The 21,753-nt window shown below is 35.3% G+C and overlaps 1 protein-coding gene across 1 annotated transcript; it reads right to left on the bottom strand.

Annotated features, from left to right (window-relative positions):
• Positions 1 to 8,025: 8,025 nt before the first annotated feature.
• LOC145116821 (UPF0481 protein At3g47200-like) lies at positions 8,026 to 10,682 on the bottom strand. The gene is made up of 2 exons (XM_079053133.1): positions 10,655 to 10,682; positions 8,026 to 9,729 (listed from the first exon to the last, which is right to left on the bottom strand). The coding sequence occupies exons 1-2, from the start codon at positions 10,675 to 10,677 to the stop codon at positions 8,220 to 8,222; spliced, it is 1,533 nt and encodes a 510-aa protein (XP_078909259.1). The 5' UTR covers positions 10,678 to 10,682; the 3' UTR covers positions 8,026 to 8,219.
• Positions 10,683 to 21,753: the final 11,071 nt, after the last annotated feature.

The following is a 21,753-nucleotide window of genomic DNA, read 5'->3' as shown; positions in this document are numbered from 1 at the left end:
TTTCAATAACCCCAAAACTCCAAATTTATTTTTTTTCTTTTGTCTTTAAATTTCAAAAAAAAAAATTAAAAAAAGATTTTCATATTTTTGTCTTTTCATTTTAAATCCATAAATATTTTTTTGTGTGTTGTTTTGCATGTTTAATGCTTTTCTGTGTAGTTCTCAATCGACATATTCTGGTGGATATTGTTTTGTGACAATGGGGAAGGTATAATTTCGAATCCTTGCACTAGTTAGGTGTTCCTAGAAGCATGCTGTTGTATGTCAGACTAAGCCTCATAGACTCAATGTATTTTGAAGCCTTAATGGATCACTCACTATGTGGGTTCCTTCCCACTTAATCTATATTCACATTAGTCAATGAGCTACCTTTCTCTTCTCATCTTGAGTTAAGAGATTTCTGCTTAGTCCTTATCATTCGCAGAGGTACACTATGTTTCTTAACCAATCTTTTTCATCAACATAATTCTTCACGAATCACACACTTCACTTGCATATCCTCGACATCTCTGGTAGAAACCAACCAGTATGTAGATATTGCACAAGTCTGAGTTAATGATCTTGATTCATGAGTCCGTGATGATGGTGAAACCCAACATTTCTAACTTATAAAGGAATTGATGGTGAACTTTATGTTCAAGATTTTAACAAGACATTTGTTTCTATACCTCACGTCGATATTCATAGTTGTATTTCTTCGTTTTGCGTGATCTTGATGAAATGTTCTTTTCCCAAGCCATTTTCGCCCAAAAGATCCAATACTTTCTTTTTCATGGAATATGATTTCTGTATGAATATCAGTTTGAACCTATGTCACTTTAAAATAAATTCTAAACCTCACTTGTCCCTGACTACACTGGTCATACAGGTAATTTTGGTCATTGAATTCACACTTATGTTAAGTTGTGATCATGAAAATAACTGAGCCTACCTTCGAAGCCTACCTAAAAGAAGCCCTTCGATACTCATTTACGAGTATTTGATTGTAGTTCACGGGATATCACACAAGCGGTTCGATACGTCTCTTGATATTGAATGAAGTGATCTTTTTATGGGATCCATCTGCTTTTACATCGAATGTTTATTTGATGTCACTATACGCACATTTTTTACCTTGGTTCCCACTCTTTCTTTGGCACATATTTGCACAAAAAATCCTCGAGGCCTTGGGTATTACCAACTCAAACCTACATTTCGAAAGTCTGGCTATGATTTCGTTTCTCATCCCACAAGCGAATGAGCCCTGCCTCGAAACGAAGGTTCAGTGACGGTTCTTATCCTCTTGGGGCAAGCGAAATGATTGATTGATGTGATGGTTTGGTTGCTTCACGGTTATTAAAGAAAAAGTGCTCATCACTTTTCAGACGTGGCGACTTTTATGACAACTGGTCAACTTTCCAAGGATACACATGGCACGATTCTATTGATAACCGCTTCAAATTCAAATTGTGTTCTAAGTATAAAGGATTTTATAGGTCACATATTCAAACTTTACGTATCCTGGTTGAATATTATCCCCAAATTGTCTTTCCTTATACTTATCTCTTCACTCAAAAACTCCAAAACCCTAACAATGGCGGAAACAACTGCTCATGTTGATCCATCCCAAACCACTGATGAAGCCACATCTCAACCTTTGTTGAAGATCCAGAGTTCAACCAGATGTTTCAAAATATCCAGAAGGATTACAAATGTGGATCGTAGCTCTAAATCATTTTGTGCTTTCAACGGTGATGACTTCTTCTTTTTCAGTGCCTATGACCTGGTTATCTTTGACCGGTTCCACTGCTGTGTTCAACAAAACCTCCAAGATTGTAACATTCCAACTTACGAAAAAGTACAAGCTCTCAAAGAAACACTTTGCCCAGATCATGAAACTTCCCAACAATGGTCCGTTTTATGAAGTAACCAATGATCAGTTGATCCATATGTTCAACGAGATGGGTCATCAACCTACACTTACCAGCATCAGTCAGTTTAGGAAGTCCTCTCTACCTTGTATCTGGAATTTTCTCTTTGGGATTTTTCTTCGATGTCTCACAGGTTGAAGTGTTGGGCTTGACAAAGCCAAGTTGGAACTATATGCCCTAATTGTTGGGTTATATTATGACTTGAATGTGGACTATGTTTGACAATTATGGGAGGAGTTCGGAACTGGTATCTCCCATACCAATGTTTCCAATGGAGTCTCGTGTGCTAGGTACTGGAGTTTAATTCTTCAAGATGTGTATGAGAAGGAAGGGATTCTTGTTCCAACTGATGTTCCCAAAGCTGAGTTGACAATCTATCAACATCTGAAGATTGTTGAAGATGACTCGGATATTTTTCCTACAGTTGCAAGAATTTATAATGTCATGCTTAGTAAGGTGGATCCGACGAACCCTATGCTTATTGCATATCTGTCCAACATAAACCCTAATATGGAAACAGGGGATTTGTTACCCAAAGGAGTTGAAGGAACTTCGAAACGAAGCAAAGGGTCAAAGAAAGGAATAAAGGCTGCTCAATCGAAGCTCGATACTGTGACTGTTGAGAAGGAGATTACAAAGCCTGTTCAAGATCATGTTTCCCACGCTGAGAAAGGTCCTGAAAAGGAAGTGGTTCCTTCGAAATCAGGAGTTCTTAAAAGAACAAAGAATCCCACACACAGACCTCGTCATTCACCAAAAAGGAGGCCTATTGTCGACGAAGTTCCTGAGAAGTCTCTTTCTTCACCAACGTGGGGTTCTGTTTTGAAATTCAAGAAGATACGTAAACCTTAGCAAACTCGAAGGGGTGTGTTGATTCACGAGCTTCCAGCTCCTGTTTCACCTGCATCGAAAAAACGAAAAGCCAAGGAAATGGTGAAAAAGATTAAGAATAAGACGAAGCAATTATAGGATCCTTTGGATGAGGTTGTTCAGGAGACTGATTTCGAAGATGATAGTAATCCATCTCCAATTCGCAATGAATATTTTGACTTCGAATCACATCAAAGGGACTCTTCAGTCAAGTCGGCGTTCGAGGCGACGGGAAGTCTGGGAGGCTCTGTGAACGTATCTTATACAGACACAACCACTACTTTGGGTGATTCTTCAACGATTTCTATCCCTGAGCAGACAACGGTCTCGATGGCTGAATCCGTTTCGGAGGAGGTTAGAACTTTAAGCATCCCTGTGAACATATCTAATATGGACACAAATGTTAACATGGGTGATGGGATGTCGACATTCGAAACTCAAGGTGACCCTCCTGTTATAACTTCATTTTTTCCCATTTCACTCATTCTTTCGTCCATAATTGAAACCACTATTATCGACACTTCTACTTCTCTACCACCATTTATTACTCCTACTCCTACTTCATTACATTCTTCCACTATTTCACCTACCTACAACAACATCATGAATCAACCTATCACTTCTCTTTTCCCTTGTCAATCCACCGAAGGTGAAAAATCAATTCTAGATGTCGATCCAGAAGATGATGAAGTCATGGTTTCGTTTGCTGATATCTAGTTCGACTCAGAGGAAGAAAACATTCCTGACCATATGCTTATGTAAGGAAAGCAGTTCAAGATTTTGAATTGAAAGTTGAATTCCTTACTCCAGATTTAGGCTGGCACTGGGAGTCGAAACACAGTTTCTGGGATTGAACTTGATGTTCTACTTAAAGCCCAAGAACATCAATTGAAAATGGCCATGGAGCAGATTGAATCAAAACATGAAGAACGTTTGAAGCGTCAGAAAGTAGAGAAGGTTGTTAATCTCAAAATCGAGGCCATCCAAACCGAAATTTCGAAGGAGATTGTTAAACTTGATCAGAATTACTCAACTCTTCATAATAAGGTTGATGTAATTACTGATGTTGTTAAGAAAGTTGTGGAGTATTATACTTCTCTTAACATTCACGTTTCTTCGAAGACAGAGTCTGATTCCAAGGTGTTTGCCACACTGGAAGAGTTTTTGGGGAGTTTGAAGGAATCACTTTCGACGCTTAATGTCACTTCTCCATCTTCGGTTTCTCAGGAGTCTCTTTCAAAAATGGTTTCCTCTTTGGAGTCTAATCTGAAAGCCGAATTGGCTCCTCTTCTCAAGCTTGTGCATTTGATGCCAACAGATGATCCACCTGTTAAAACAGAGGTACAAGTGGGAGAAAAGGATGTTGGATCATTCAAGTATTCCGATCAAGGTAAGGTGGTCGGGAAGGTAATGAGCACACAAATTCCAACTTCACTTCCTACTTCAATGTCAACAACCTCAACCACAATAATTTCAAACCCATTGAACAAAGGCATAGTTATTGGGTCTTCTGTTGGGAGTTCAAGTTCAAAGCCACCACCTTCAAGTCAAGCTAAAGGTGATAGAGGGAAGGGCATGGTGAAGGAGTTAACAGAGGAAGAGAAAAAGAAAAATCTTGAATAGGAGATTGAAAAACAAAGACAAATCAACAGCATCATGAGACAAAGACAAGGTGATCCACCAGGTCTTGATAAAGGAGATCAGACAAAGCAATATTGTTATGAGAAAATTTAGCACATTGTTTGTCTTAGGAATATGTATGATTTTGAAAAGTTCCGAAAAAGAGCTTTGATATTGAAAATACATATTCCAATCAATTGGATTTTCCCATCAATCAAATGATGTTTATTTCATCTCAATATCAGTTAGTGGATAAATTTGATGACAATGAAGAATACAAGAAGCTGAAGATGAGATTTCATGTCGTTCTTGGGAAGAAGGAAGAAGAAGTCTGGTCCTTTGTCAAAATTGTCATTGTTTTGGGTGTTTCCAAGGATCAACTGTTTGAAGGCTTACTACAGAACTTTCGTTATCATGTAGTTTAAGCTAATAATGTCGCATGTGATTTCTCAGTTGAGGACTTTCCTCTAATGAATCTTAATGATCTCATCTGTGTTGCGAAGATCTTGAGCACTGTTGATGTGTCGAAACTTCAAGTAAATAGAAAAGAAGATTTCTTGTTAGGTTTTGCTCATATCAAGTTGTTCATAGACAATTACTACGATTGTTTAGCCTTGACTGATGTGGGACTTGCTTTAGCTATGGGAAGACAAGTAACAGTTCCTCAATCAATGTTGAAAGGTCCAGGAAGTCTCAGAAATTTCGAAGATGGAGAAATTTGTGTTAAGCCTCTAGGTGTAGTATTCGTTGGGAAGAAAAAAAAATAGAAAATGACTAAGTTTTTGTTCAAGGTTGAAGATGTTGAAAGATATATGAATTCGCAGTACACGAGTCTTCTTGTTCGTCTTAACAACGACAAAAGGAATTCAGTTGGTGATAAGGCTGAGATGAAAAAGACGATCATATGGTACACGAAGATTCGAAGGGTGCTACATCAAGCAACGAAAATGCTAATGGCATAGGATTTGACACTTCTCACAAAAGGGGAGAATGTAGGGTTCGAAATATGTTGTGAGATGTCGAAGCATCTTGTGTCATGTTTAGTGTCGAAATTAGTTTACTTGTATTCGTTGTATGTATTTCATAAGGGATGCTATAGAGTTCGAAGCGTATGTACATAGCCCTTATGTACTTTTTGTTTACTTCTGGTGTTCCTATAAATAGGGATAAATATAAGGGTTAGAGTAACTTTTGGGAACTTCGTGTACTTTACACTTTCATTCACTTGTATATTTCCAGAAGTATTAATTGAGCCAAACAGATTATATTTACGATTTGTGTTCTTGAATCATTTCATACTCTGATTACTTTTCTATACTTGATTCATACGAACTACATGTATGATACTCTTAGGTGTCATGTTTGGATAGGGTAATGATAGTATTGATTGGATACCCTAGGGGTAGTTTGGATAGTGTCATGCTTAGTATGTGTGTATGTGTATATATATATATATATATATATATATATATATATATATATATATATGTGTGTGTATATATATATATATATATATATATATATATATATATATACTTGTATATGTTTTTTTATTAATCATGACAAAAGTGTATATATAATTTGGGTTTCGTAGAACTGATTACAGACATCATGTATTCATCTATTAGGGTCACACCTGAAGAATACATGCAACAAATTGCAACATATTCTACCAAGCAGGTCAATAAACTTACATAAATGGGGTGAAATTTTAATGTTGAAAAGCTTATTTAAATTATCATGAGGAAAGTAGGGTCAAATTGTTGGAAGCTATGAAGAGGTATCTTAAAAGTAATGTAAAGACTAAGGTAATGATCTATCTTCATGAGGAAACTGAGTCTGGTTTAAAGTTGAAGAAGTCAATTTATACAATTATGGACAATATAGAGAAGTAGAAAAATGACTATGGAATTTTTGTGGCAAAGTATGAGTTGAGCTCAAGTTAGTTCAAGGTGTACGTAATTTGATGTTTATTTGCTTTCTTTTAATGTCATTTGATGTTTTTGTCATTTGTAATTGTTTCTTGTGGTTTAAAAAAGACAAAAGTATTGTATGGAATTTGCTTAACTAATGAAATTGTACTCTTTTGGTATTGTATGAATTTGCATAGGTATTTCTAATGTTTAAACTTTAATGTGTATGTAAGTTTTAGTATTTGTATGTATGGCTCTTGTTATGAACTTTGTTTAAGAAATGGTTAAAAATAACAACCACTTACAAAAAAATTGCAGATTTGCTCCCTGATATTTTCTGATTTTTTTTGTTATAGTACAAAGAGACAAAAGGGCAAGTGAAAAATTAAATATACCCTCACGTGAAGAGCACATTGAGCCGGATAACAAAATGATTTAATGGGTGTTATCTTTAGGGACCATGAGCACAACAAAACCTAGTTTTTTTGGTTAACCTACAAGTTGAAAAGTTGTTGAACCAAATCCAAGAAAGTAGAAAACCACATGGACCAATTATATAATTTTGTCTTGAACAAAACAACTTGTGATCTAGTCGTCTAATTTATTATATGAAAAATTAAATATCCTTCAATATTTTGTTTCTACCTATCTTCATACTCTTATAAAATATTGACATGTGGACACCACTAATTCTATTTTCTTAATCATATCTTTTAATTTTAACACTTGTCTTGATCACATTAGTGGGAAGACGAGTAGCAACAAAAAATAAGATGATATATGATTTTTCTTATTATATTTCCAACTAATTGGTTTGGAAAACAATTTTGAGCCCATACTTCACCAAAAAATGCACATTCACATGATTTTACTACAATATGAAATACATATAGTATTATTTTTTTTGTGTTTAGGCTTGTACATTACAAGGAAAGATGTTAGAAGATTCGTTGTTGGAATTGTTTATTTGGTCTAGGAAGAAAGCATATGACATAGCCCATATAATAAAAAATATATATATAATTTGACAACTGTGAAATTTCGTATTAATTCCACATGGTAAGAAATAAATTTTCTATACTTGTGGGAAATGAATCACTTCTTTAGTCTCTAATTTACAATTCGCGATTAACTTTTAATATGAAAGCATTTAGTCTATGATTTTATGATTTTTTAAATACGAGTCGATGATAGAGAAGAGGAGGGCTTTATTCGGATATATAGATAGTTGATGGCGTGGCTCTTTCACTGCACTAATAAAAATTGATAATCTATCAATCTTTGCAAATGAATGAAGTTTATTCAAATTATATCATTTCGAGATCGACAAAGAAGAACACAGTAAGAGTAACTTATATCCGATGAATTCGTTTTATTTGCTAACTATTAGTGATTTTCTCCCTCGTCACTAGCGGCTAAAAGTTGGTGTATGATAATACTGCTACAAATTGTCAGTCCCTCAATTGAGTTATATAGTTCTTACAATCATTTGAATTTGATCGGTTGATAATATCCTACAATGCATAGTTGGGTCATATTTTTCTATCCAAATACATTTGATGTGACTCACGCACACAAACTAAAGAAGAATACCTCTTTTCAATATCTCTTATTTGATTTAATGCATATTTTCATTGTTGGTTTCCAATAACAATATATTTCACCGAATAGGGCCGGATACATAACTAGTAATAATATTATACAATGTCATAATTGATAAGTATCATGCATAAACAAGCTTATGAAAAAAAACTCTGCCTTTTTATCGAGACGAGTCAAATTTTTAGAAAGTTGAAATAAATAAAGGTGTCATAGATAAACTCAAAAAAAATCATATTGTTAATGCTCTTAACTCCAAGTGTGCAACATGGTGCGGTGGCAGAAGTGTGACATGGACAACTTCAGATCAAGCAGGTGCAGAGGTAGGCTTAGAGTGTATACATTGTCTAAGAAGCTTGAAAATATCCCTATTAGAGTCATCTGGAGGTGGTCGAATGGTGAAGTAAGTCTGCAGAAAATTAGTGAACAAAATAGCAGTAGCCACCAACAAAGCCACCGTCTTCCACGGACTGCTAAAGTGGACGTTAATGAGCTCCGCCGCCCACATCTTATACTTGTTAGTACAGTGCTTCTCAATGCCTCGCCGGAGCTGGTGAAACATGTAGAGATTCACCGCCGGTGCCTCAATCTCATCATACATCTTCACCACTTCTTCATCTCGACCAAGACTATGAAGCAATATGTGGTTGCTTCGTAACTCCTTCACGTCATCACAATGAACAACTAGTGATTTCATTACTCGAATATAAGTCGAAACTCGAAAGTCATTCGGATTATGAGGGCACATCTCGTAAGCGATCATGTTCAAGTAAATAGCTTTTGAATTCAAGTACACCGCGCGAGGCACAAGCTCAAGCTCACCATAGTAACAATGCGAGTGAAACTTGATGTCTTCGGTAGAAGGCTCGTTCTTGAAGTTAATACATTTTAAGAAAATTCCTTTAGCTTTGAGTTCCATAATTGATGGAAGGGATCGATTTCTCTTTACATAATTCCATTCTTCATCAGCATCATCATCGATCTTTTTTATCGAATTATTAGGATCATGACTAAAATAGGAGGAAAGCAAGATGAAATGGGACCTGTATAGCTCGAGAAGATGAAGAGGTTTCTTCATTCCAAGCACCTTTTTTCCCTTCGTGGAGACTTCACCATACTTCAAGTAGTTAAAGAAGTCATTTAAGATCTTTTCGCCTCTATCTTCTTCTGGGAATCGCAAATCCAACAAAACTTGGAGTACTATAAACGGGATTTGGTTCTCGAGCAACAAAATGTCACGAGCTACGTGTGCGAAGCCCAATGCCCCTAAATACTCATTATTTAGCATCAACAAAGTGTTCGGACGATTAGCAACACACTCTATAAAGAACAAAATGAAGCAACCATCACGCAACATCATTCGATTAAACTCTTCATCATTGTATTCATCTGCAGAACCATCGATATAACACTTTCTAGCATCGTGTACAACTTCGAATACCTTGTTGTATAACGAACCCATGGAAGTTCCACAGCTCAAGCGATACTCCTCGAGCGTTACGAGCTTGTATTTCTCACCTACGGCGAGGTCGTCTCGTTTATGGTGGTAAGGGCCAAGTGAAACCACCGTTGGTTGGTAGCATTGGCGGTTTCTTCGACCTTTTTTGCCTTTTAAGAGCAATGGCGGTACTTTCTCCATTTTTCGTTTGCGTTCTGAACGTTGGGTGGTCTCATCGTCTTGAAGGCAACCTTCCCATTCCCGGGCAAAGCCATGGTTAACATTGTTTGTTGGTTCTGGTTGATCACCTTCCGGTATTTCAACACTTACATCTTCACTTTCGGACATCTCCGTCTCCATTGGTTTTAAATTTGTCTTTCTGATATGAGAGAGAGAGAGAGAGAGAGAGAGAGAGAGAGAGAGAGAGAGAGAGAGAGAGAGAGAGAGAGAGAGAGAGAGAGAGAGAGAGAGAGAGAGAGAGGTCAAAATATATTTCATGAGAGATGATAAAATATTGCATTTTCTAAGTAGACATGTTTAACAAACTTTGTTAAATAACCATACGAACATCTTAATGATGACTTTTTTAATATGATCTACATATATGACATTAATGGCCTAATGGGGTGAGTATGCAAGCAATGAAAGTTTGAAACTATGGTTCCTTTTTTTATGCCAGGATTAGATTAGAATTTAATTACATATACGATCATTTTTCTAGCGGTATTCCGTATTATTATTGTCTACACTATAATTAAGATGTGTTGTTTAATAGATTATATCCCATGCCATTCCTAAATAATGTAGGGAGTCAAACAGGAAGGTTTTCTTATGGCTTGTTCCAAATTCCAACGGAGTCCATTTCCCTACATTGTTAGTCTATGTTTTAATTTTCTTGCATCAATAATAAGTTTTTTGCATCTTAATAAATCGAAGTAATTTTTCTTTTCTTTTTTTGTGTATAATAGGCATCCATTATAAGTTATAACTTATAATTAAGGCTATGACTTCTTACAACAATAATAATATACTTCAGTGAATTTATATATATGCCTACTACTTATTCACCGTGCATTTGATTACACACGCCACTAGAAAGAAGAAACACAAAAATGCAATGCCATGACCGGTAATTAGGACCTTGTTGCTTAGACATAATCGATTCCATCAAAACCTTCTACAAGCAGGAAAATGTAGTTTTCTCCACTTAATAAACATATATGTATATACATAAATGTATACAAAGAGAGCGAGAGGGAGAAAGAAAGAAATAAAGAAAGCAACAAAAAAACCAGTATATGTACCTTTGTTTTTCAGTTGAAGGCATGACTTGATTTGTCTGCTTGAAATTGAGTGATATAACAAAACCTTAACGATACTTAATATAATAATAGCCACTTAAAGATGCTTATTATAATAATTGCCAAAAGTGGAGCTTGCATTCAAGTTAAGAGAATAAGTAGTTTGCTTGTAACTTTGGCCAATTTAATTAGCATCTATCTTTCTAACATTTACTCCTTTTATATATATATATATATATATATATATATATATATATATATATATATATATATATATATATATAATGTGGATGGACAACTATTGTGCGTACGTATGGACAATGCTATTCTATGAGAATTACTAAAAAAATAGGTTGTTTAGTAATGTGAATACATTCAACATCACACAACTATCGTCATTTTCATGCATTTTTACTAATTGTAATTCATTTTTGATACCACACATCGTTTTTCACTTATTTTCATTCTTACAGAATATGATCCAATAAATATTCTAACAACATTCTGACAGAATGAGAATAATAATAAAAAAAATCTATAATAACCTTATAGACGATTTAATTGGTGAGATTGTGTGATAACGACAATAGTTATGTAAAATTGAAAATATTCACATTATCAAACAATATATATATTTTTTGTCATTCTCACAGAATAACACTGTCCGCACGTCCGTACAATAGATGTCAATCCACATTTGAACCTAACTCTCTCTCTCTCTCTCTCTCTCTCTCTATATATATATATATATATATATATATATATATATATATATATATATATATATATATATATATATAAAGATCAAATGAGAATTGCATTGCATATCATTAAGGCCCATGTCTACGACGCGCAACGCATGTCAAGGAAGGCTATGTCATAAAGAAGATGACACGCATTCACGTGTCGTAAAACGACGCACATTTACGACTTGCATTGCATATCATTAAGGCCCATGTCATAAAGAAAGACGACACAGATTTTTGCGTGTCATAAAGTTTAAATGTTTTAAAAAATATATATATTTTTTGTAAATTTACTAATTTTCAAATTACATCACACATTTAATGTCTCATAATATAAAATAAAATTCATACACAAAAAATAAAATAAATTGCACAAATTATAATATGTCATACAAATAATCATTCAAATGTTAAACAAAAATAATACATTGCTAACATTGTTTATACATTCCTATAAAACCAACAACCCTCGGTGACCTTCATCTAGATCGAGGGTGACTTGGATCGATGGCGATGATTGGATTTTAGATACACGACATGATTATTGACCTAAGACCTTGTGCAACAAGTGCATTCCATGCCTTATTTCCAGCAACCATCACACGTTTTAGTGTCTCAAGGGCTAGTATACTTCCTCCTTGCCATCCAATAGCTTTCATTAACAAGGAACCACCTGTAATTTATTAAAAAAAACAAGGTCAAAACTGAAAACTAAGTATGCCCTTGCTCCTTTTTCCCCTTAACATAGGTAAATAATGATGTCTATCTGGATAGAGCTTGTTCCTTTTCTAGACTGTAAGAGGATTTTGATTGAGTCATTAAGTCCATTAAGCCAAAATGAAACAGATACTAACAGGTTTAATGAAGTACATGACCAAAATCAAAATGATCATAAAATATAAATAAATAAAAAAGAGAGAGACCTGAGTTGTTCAAAATCAAAATGATCATTTAAACAACTGTAAAGAATCAAGAACATACAAAAATTGCTCATACCACATCAATCTTCACATAAATGAATAACATTATTCCAATATTCACAATGTAGAGAAAGCCAAACAGGATCTGAAATAACAAGAAAGATTATCAGCCAGCAACAAAATTCTGTAATTGTCAAATGCAAGTAAAAATTCACCTGGGCAGGATAGACCTGGCCTCCTGTAACATATTGTATGGCAGAGTAAACATAAAGAAAGCAAACAGGATACACCAAATGTCCTGTGTCTCCTTTTAGATTGTTGTAATCTCTCTCTCCTTCAATAAATCCATCAACTTGTATGTCATTCCTAGAAGACAACTTGAGGTTGGAAAGAGCTTGCCAAGCCTGTAAACGCTTATATATCAGTTGACCAAACAGTTATAAAATATAAAGACATAAAAGATGACGATGTAAATTAAATAAGAAAGTGTTACCTTCTTAACATGTTGACTTTGTGAGTTTGTAACATTTTGAAATTGGGAAGAAAATGATCTACAACAAATGAAAAACAGTGAAGTCCCAAACATGATATCACGGAAAAGAGAAAATTAAAGATATAGAATTAGTTTTAGTAAATCATGGAAACTGTACCTTACAGCTGCTGACATGGCTCCTTCAACACAAGGTTTTTGTGTTGACAAAGAGAAAAGGAAACTTGATTTCAAGAATTTATCTTGGTTTGAAAAATTATCAGGTGCTTTGGCATGTTGAGACCAATTGTCCCTTGTAGGCTTGTCCACATGATTTGAACCTCCAGCAAATTTGGCTCTTTCGTGTCATCGTCCATATGGATTTCCACCATTTTTTGTCTACCAAGATCTTCCCATGAATATGAAGAAGTTGTACAAGGAGGAAGACAACACCATGAATCATCACCACCTTTAGTTTGTCGGAAATAGAAGGGTAAAAACATACTTCGGTTTTCAATCCTGCCATGAAGACCCACCCAGTTTTATTTAGTTTTTCTCAAGATTTTGATTTATTCGATTTGTAATTCATATACCAAGAAAAAAATTCAAAATTACCTATACTGGTTGGAAAATGAATTGGGACGAAAGATGAAATCAAAACATGAGCTTGTTGTTCCACTTCTTACTTCAACTTTCAGATCTAAATATTTGCCAGTAGTTTCGTTTTTCAAGGAAATGCGCATGGAGCCTTCATTTGCAACACTAAATGGCATACTCTATTGGTATCCATCGATTTTCAACTAAATTTTGACCATGAAAGAAAAGTAAGCACATGATCTATCAATCAAGCAAAGCAGTGATATAATAGATTCATAATTTCATATCCAAACCTTCAATAATTCAACTTTGATGGATTCCTGCCATTTAAAAAGATTTGGAGTATCGATAGGATGAAGCCAAGTAAGTCACTAAGTACCAGATTGTTGCATACATAAGCTTAATCCAACCCTGTTATAAAACACAGTGTGTGGTTGATAATGGACAACCTGTATTAAGTAATTTAAATCGTAAAGTCAAGTATAGATCTACAGTCTAAACTGTAAAGCTAAAATGAGAATCCATAAATGGTGTAACGTGTAAGTAAATGTATTTACTTTTGTCCTATCAGATGTCATATTTACTACTGGTGTAGCCTTGTTTCCCTCCAAGGGCAAACCAGAAAGTTGAGTTTTCAGTTCCTTCTTTACCAAATTTCACAGTGACGCCAGGCTGAGAAGAAGATAAAATAAAGTTAAAGTCAACATACGATACAATTCAAACTTATCATCAAAAACTTAATATCATACCTTCAAAAATTCAGCGATTTTTGCAGCAATGTTGTGCTGGTCAATACTACTCTGGTTAATATCCATGCCAAGTGAACAATAAAGAACCAAATTGAAGAAGAAAGCATTCATATGTATTCAATGAGGTCGCCACCTGAAACAAAGAAATTTCATTAGCCCTAATTTTAACGAGCCGCACGCAATTCCAAGGAATAACTTCAAAGGGGCTCATAATTAGGACTGTTAACAAAAATTTGGAACGACAAACCACCCTAATCAAATCTCGAAAATGAAATCACCTTTAAGAAACGGTGGAGGCATATGATCTTGATAGCAAAGATGATTGAAGGGGGTCGATTGGACAAAGTTATAAGAATGCTTGTGGTACGGCGGAAATGAATAGATGAAACGAGCCCTAACAAATCCAGAATCGAGCAGCGTGTGGTGATGATGGAGCCCAGTAGCCATCAACATATATATGGTTCTCTATACATCAAAATTGATGTTGGGTTTGCGATTTGTGAGTCACAAACTAGTCAATCGTGTTCTTGAATTCGTTATGTAGAAAGAGGAAGACAAAGATGGAAATGAAGGTAGATGAGAACATGGTGGGTTTTTTTGATTTTTTTAGGATTTAGTTTTCCGGCTAGCTACTAAGCAGAACGCACGTTCCTTAAAAAAAATATAAAGTGACACCTCTCCACGACATGCATATTTTTTAGGTACCCTTCGTGTTTTTGGACACTACTTTTAGGGCACACAAAAATGCGTGTTCTAAATCCTTCTAATTTTGGGAGAGATGACATTATATTTAGGGCACGCACTTTTGCGTATCATAAATATGTGCGTGTCATAGTCTGCGTGTCATTAAAGGGCTATTTTCTAGTAGTGACACAAGGCGTTTGATGAATTGCCTCAATGAAATTTGGTAAGTTATTAAGCTGTGAATTTAGTTGTGAATGCATACTTTTTGTGTATTAAACTGTGAATTTAATGTTTTAAGCTGTGAATTTTGTGTATTAACATGAAATATTTGTATTTAAAATTGTGAATTGAACACATTAATCTATGATTTTATGTTTAAACTGTAATTTGACTATATTAAGCTGTGAATTTTGTATATTAAACTATGAATTAATTGTATTAAGCTGTGAATTTTGTGTATTAAACTGTAAATTGATTGTATTAAAAGTTCAAAGTTAATAATATGGCTTTCAATGCATATTTTTTTGTATTAAATTGTGAATACAATAGAACCTCTATAATTTAATACTCGATAAATTAATAACCTTGATAAAATTAATAATTTGTCCGGTTCCAACTTGGGACCAGTACAAAATTGGACCCCAATCGATAAAGTAATAATATAATAATTTTTTTGAAATCCCAATGTAAATATATTGGTCCCAGTGAAACAATAAATTAATAAGTACTAAAATATTCCAAAATTCTAGAATTGTCTAGTAAAAAATGAATCTATAGTCACTTGTTTTTTGTGAGCTTCAAATCTATATTGAGTTCATCTTTAAATATCTCAATTGCACTTAAGAGTTGAGGCATTGTATTCTCGTATTGCAACAAAAAGTTGTGATGAGTTGCTCATTAGACATTTTATGGTGATCAATCTAGATCTATGTACATTGAACTTGACAAGTTCATTAATGTGTGAATGTACATGAGAATTTTGAAGGTCCTTGTTTATGTATTATTCAAATAGGTAAAGTGAACAAACATGGAAAATTTGAAGGTCAATGCATTAATTTGAGAGTTGCTCACGAATATAAGCCAACTCTTTAAATTAATAATTTATTAATTTATCGATATAATAATATCTTGCTAAATTAATAAAAATATATCAGTCCCAACATTATTAATTTATAGAGGTTTTACCGTATTCTGTATTAAGTTGTTTATTTTTGTGTTTTAAGTTATGCATTGACTGCATTAAGCTGTGAATTTCATGTATTAAGCTTTTATTTTTGTGTTTTAACTATGAATTGACTACATTAAGATGTTATTTTTGTATCCGAAAATTCCAATAAAATTATCAATTTTAAATTCATTTCAATCATGCGGTAATCATATCAAAACAGTCGAAAGTGTATCATAGCAACATTTTATCAGAGTACAAGTTCTCAAAATCACATAATGCGGAAAATCATAGGTGGATGCAGTGCGATCAGGTCGGGCCTTTCCCCTTCGAGTTGGAATTACCTGAAACATAAATTGAAAACCGTAAGCACAAAGCTTAGAGAGTTCCCCTAAAATACTCCATTTCGATACAAACATATAGTCAAGCATATCTGGGTGCTTGCAATCCCCTTCGGTCTATTTCAACCGGATACACTCAAGCATATATGGGTGTTTGCAATCCCCTTCGGTCTATTTCAACCGGATACACTCAAGCATATTTGGGTGCTTGCAATTCCCTTCGGTCTATTTCAACCGGATATAGTCAAGCATATATGGGTGCTTGCAATCCCCTTCAGTCTATTTCAACTTGTATCGGGTCTATTTCACCCCTACTACTACCACACAATATCATAACAAAAGAATCATAGAGTTATCAAGAAAATACATGCATAACTGACAATTGTCACGAAGACAATCATCATACTACATCATAAACTAGTGGGTCGACATTGGTGCCTTTGACCCACAGATACAGTGAAGGAAACTTACATCAGACTGAAGGTATCAAATCACACTCGGGCTGCTAACTTGCGGAATCCTCTCACTACATCATAAGTATAAAAATCCTAATTAGAAATTAGGTCAATAATCTAACCTGTCACACCCCCGAACCAGACGGCGGAAACGTCCGGGGGGTTGCGCGTGACTTCATCTTAAATATCATTACAGTGAATATAAATGAAACATAACATCATCATTACCATGCATAATATAATACAACTGCCATTGTCTACATCAAGTACAATCTTTTAAATAACATGACCAAAAAATTCAATGTATGATGCTTAACAGTACACAAAACAAAATCCCATATTCTTGCTGATTTTTCTGCTTAACGAGTCCCTGAGAATACAAGTTATTTTGAAAATGTCAACATATATAATGTTGGTGAGTTCATAAATATATTTGAAAGAAAATGATTTGTATAGCTTTGTAAACACAAGAAAATCTTGTATTTTCGTAAAATAGTTTGGTATGTTTATGTCCGATCTTGTATTAATGCATGTGTGTTATTGTTTAATAGAATGCCAAAAGTGATAGAAGAAAATGTAAATAGAATGCCCCCAGACAACCCGATGTTGCCCAAAAAAGAAGTATAGAGAATGTTGTCGTACCAACCCCGAGGTTGAGTACCAGTGTGAGTAAGTTTCCGAGAAATCCAACATAAAATAAAATAGTCTTCCGCAAACTTCATAACGTTAATTCCTCTAAGTGAGCCGTCATAACCATACTAAATAATGACAATTTCGCCTGGCTTGGCGTTTATGAACGCCGACTGAAAAATAGAATAAGGTTATAGTCACCCTAGACCGATGTAGTCTAACTGTAGCGAACAGCTCAGGTGTGGGGTGTCATCCCCGTATAGATCTATACACAAAACTCCGCTCTCCCTCAAAGAGACTCTGATTATAACTACAGGCTACGATCGTACACTCAATAGGTGTCAACCGACAAAACTCGCTAGATCCTTAATCGAATTTACGCGAAGAAAAACGTATAAAACTCATCCCAGGCCCAACGAACCATGTAAGTGAGCCACTAGGGCATCGCTAAACATGTGAGTCATTTCAAAACCTATTATGAATGAGATTATATAACATGGGCCTGAAATATATGTAAAAGGACAACTAAGTCCCATTTCACATGTAAGGTATTTATAGGCCCAAATAGCACGCAAATAGTATATAAGCTCCATCGCGCATGTTAACGGGTCAGTGAGGTCCAATGAACAATTAGATAGTATTCAGGACCTATCAAACATATAAATGGGCCACTAAGGCCCGATAACCTAAAAATGATCAAAATTAATCCGTTTATTAGTTTATTGTTGGTCACTAAAATAGCATAAAAGACCCACTTTTTGTAAAAATGACGTTCTTGGCCCAATAAGCCAAAAATTTACAATTAATGCCCAATTTCAGTAAAAATAGCACTTTAGTCCCCATTTTGTACAAAATTATATTTACGACTAGTTTTTGGTAAAAATAACATTTTAAACCCATTTTTGTCAAAAATATCATTTTTGGCTTGATTTTTGTGAAAATACACATTTTCTGGTTTTTGGCTTTTCTGACCTAGTTGTTGGAAAATTTGTAGAAAAATCATCGTAAGTCGAAATTTGGATCCGTAAATTCTGGAAGTTTGGAAATTTTATTTACTTTGTTCACAATGTTTTGCATAATTTTTAATGGCCTCTAACAAGTGTGAAATGGCTCACCTTCACAGGTTGGTCCGAAATTATTTCAAATCTGATAGGCAGTTTTCTAAAATTCACCAAAAATTGTAGAAAAATCGTATAAAACGTGAGAGTAGTCATTTTAAAGGTATAAACGTGAAAGTTTTGCATGTAAAATAGTTTTGAAAAATATTATCATTAAGGTGGTCAAAACAGTTCGAGATTGGACCAAAACGTTTATGTCAAGGGCTGAATTTTGCGTTTAGTTTATAGATCTTTGAACACAACTCTCATTTTTGCTATTTTAAGTGTATAAATCCTAGATCTACTAGTTTACATGTATTATATGTGATAACACATACTTTTCTCAAGGTTTTCATGCAGATCCAAGTGATAAACTTAATATTCTTAACATATTTTTAGATTTATGAAGTAAATAGCACATAATCAACAAATAAGTCATGAAAGCACACATAATCATGCATATACACATAGATCTACACAAAGAAACTTGTATTCTCCCCCAAAACCAAGTAAAAATCGAAAATAGGGGGTATGAACTCACCTTGGGGTGATGGATCGGTTTTGATGAAGAAGTGGAAGAAGATTTTTGATCCTAGCAAGCTTTCTTGAGTAGATCTTGAACTTAGGAGGGTTCTAAGAGTATGATTTACAAACACTTGTTTAGAAGGAGTGTCTTGACATAAAATGAAGTTATAGCACTTGGATATATGAGGACTTACCAATTATGGTTGAAAACTTGGTGTAAACCTCCTGAGGTACACTCTAATTCTCGAAAATTTAGAGGAAATGTAGGAGTTCTTGGGAGCTTCCTTAAGAGATTTTTGTATGCAAAAATGAGTGTGGAGATGGTTTTTGGGTCTCATGGCCGAGATTTAAGAAGAATAGGAGGGAGATGGATTGGTTTTTACTAAGAGGTCCATTGCTAAGTGCATAAATGTATGTGAAATAACAGCATAGTTAACTATAGGTTATTAGTGAGGTGGCACCTTACTAATCACCCTCTTATTGTTTTGTATCTTCTTTTTTTTGTTTTTGTTTTTTTTAACATGGGCCGAGAAAGGGGTAATTATGGGGAAGCTTGGGCCTTGTCTTGGTCCTTACTCAAAATTATAAGGCACGTAAGAAGGTTTTCGGCCCATTAGGCCCTTAAATGTATTCACGACCTAATTTGACATAAAAGAATGGATTTATGGCCTATTAGGGTTAATTGGATTAGTTATGGCCCATTAAGGGTAAACCAATCTATTTTGGACCTATTATGGACCAAAATGTTAAGTTTCATGAAAGTGGGTCCAATTAGAGCCCATTTAAGGGTCCTAAGCCCAAAATAGTCAAATTGGAAGCTTATTGGTCCATTAGGCCCAATAAGGAAATCCTAGCCCATAATGGATTTAACCTGGGATTCTTAGGATTTTAAATCCCTAAGTTGACTATTGAAACGTTTTGTATAGAATTTTGAATTTCGATTGTCAATCTTGATTAGGTTAGTTGTCATAGAATGAATATAGTGTATAATCTCAGGTTAAAACTACAAGTATTATCATGGATGATATTTACATGATCATAGAACTTCCTGGCTAAATTGCCAGTTGTGACATCATCCCCCCGTTAGAGGGAATTTCGTCCCGAAATTCTTTCGAAAGGTAGGTTCGTGAATGAGAGAATAGGTGAGGGCACTTCTGCTTCATCTGGTCCTTGCGTTCCCATGTGAATTCCGGTCCACGCTTAGCGTTCCATCGAATCTTCACAATCGGAATGCGACTTTGTTTAGTACGCTTCACTTCTCTGTCCATAACTTCGACCGATTCTTCGGCGAATAGAAGGTTCTTGTTTATCTCGATCTCTTCCAAAGGAATGACAGGAGTCTCATCTGATAGGCACCTTTTCAGATTCGAGACGCGGAACACGGGGTGTACGTTTCTGAGTTCGGCATGTAGCTGCAACCTATAAGCCATTGGACCAATCCGGGCAAGAATCTCGAACGGTCCAATGTATCGCGGTTTCAGTGTTCCCCATTTCTTAACGCGAATCATTCCTTTCCAAGGAAAGACTTTCAATAGTACCCGGCCTCCGACTTGGAATTCCAGAGGTTTCGTCATTTGTCAGCATAACTCTTCTGTCTATCTCGTGATGCTTGAAGTCGAATTCTAATTTGGATTATCTTCTCTGTCATTTCGCGAATGGTTTCTCGTCCCGTGAGAGTACTGGCGAGTGATCTGCATTTTCTACCATAAAGAGCCTCGAAAGGAGCAACCTTGATGCTCGTGCGATAGCTGTTATTGTATTAGAATTCAATCAAGGGCAACCGGGTATCCCATGACTTGCTGAATTCAAACACCCAGGCTCGGAGCATGACTTCGAGTGATTGAATGGTCCGTTCGCTTTGGCTATTGGTTTGAGGGTGGTAAGCAACGCTCATGTCTAGCTATGTTCCCATAGCCTTCTGAAGTGACTGTCAAAATCTTAAAGTGATTCCGTTATCCCGATCTGAGATAATAGATACTGATATTTCATGGACTCTCACGATCTCTTTGATATAGATCCATGCTAATCTTTCCGTCTTGTTTGATTTCTGTATTAGCAGGGAAATGGGCAGATTGGGTTAACCTATCGACGATCACCCGGATAGCACCCAACTCAACTCTTGTAACAATAAGCTTCGTCTTTGACTTTGAGCATTTTATCCCATCCAAGCAGTGCTTCCTTCGCGATATTCTCCGGCTTCGATGCCTTCAAGGCCGGTCGTAGGTGTTGACAGTGTTTTGTTCTTGCTTCGTGAGCAGGCGAGTATGTTATCGATGAAAATAATTTAAAAAAGCTGACTAGGAATGGTTGGGAATCCATGAATACCGTGGGGGCATTCGTTAGACCGAAGGATATCACAATGAATTCGAAATGGCCGTATCGAGTTCGGACAGCAATTTTTGGAATGTCCTCTTCTCGGACTCGGAGTTGATGATAACCGGATCTTAGATCTATTTTGAAGAAGTAGATAACTCCTTGGAGCTGGTCAAATAGGTCGTCAATCCGAGGGAGTGGGTGTCGGTTTTTTTTTGATAGTGAGCTTATTCAATTCCCTATAATCGATGCACATTCTGAAGGATCCGTCTTCTTGACGAACAAGACTGGAGCTCCCCAGTGTGAGAAGCTTGGTCTGATGAATCCTTTGCTCAACAATTCTCTTAATTGACTGGATAACTCCTGAATTTTCGGCGGAAGCTAACCTGTAGGGTAAATTAGCAATTGACG

The sequence above is a fragment of the Lactuca virosa genome, chromosome 5 (genome assembly GCF_052849685.1).
Source record: "Lactuca virosa cultivar CGN04683 chromosome 5, Lactuca_virosa_CGN04683_v6, whole genome shotgun sequence".
Taxonomy (NCBI): Eukaryota; Viridiplantae; Streptophyta; class Magnoliopsida; order Asterales; family Asteraceae; genus Lactuca; species Lactuca virosa.
The sequence above is the reverse complement of the archived record's forward strand: the minus strand, read 5'-3'. Positions and strand labels throughout refer to the sequence as shown.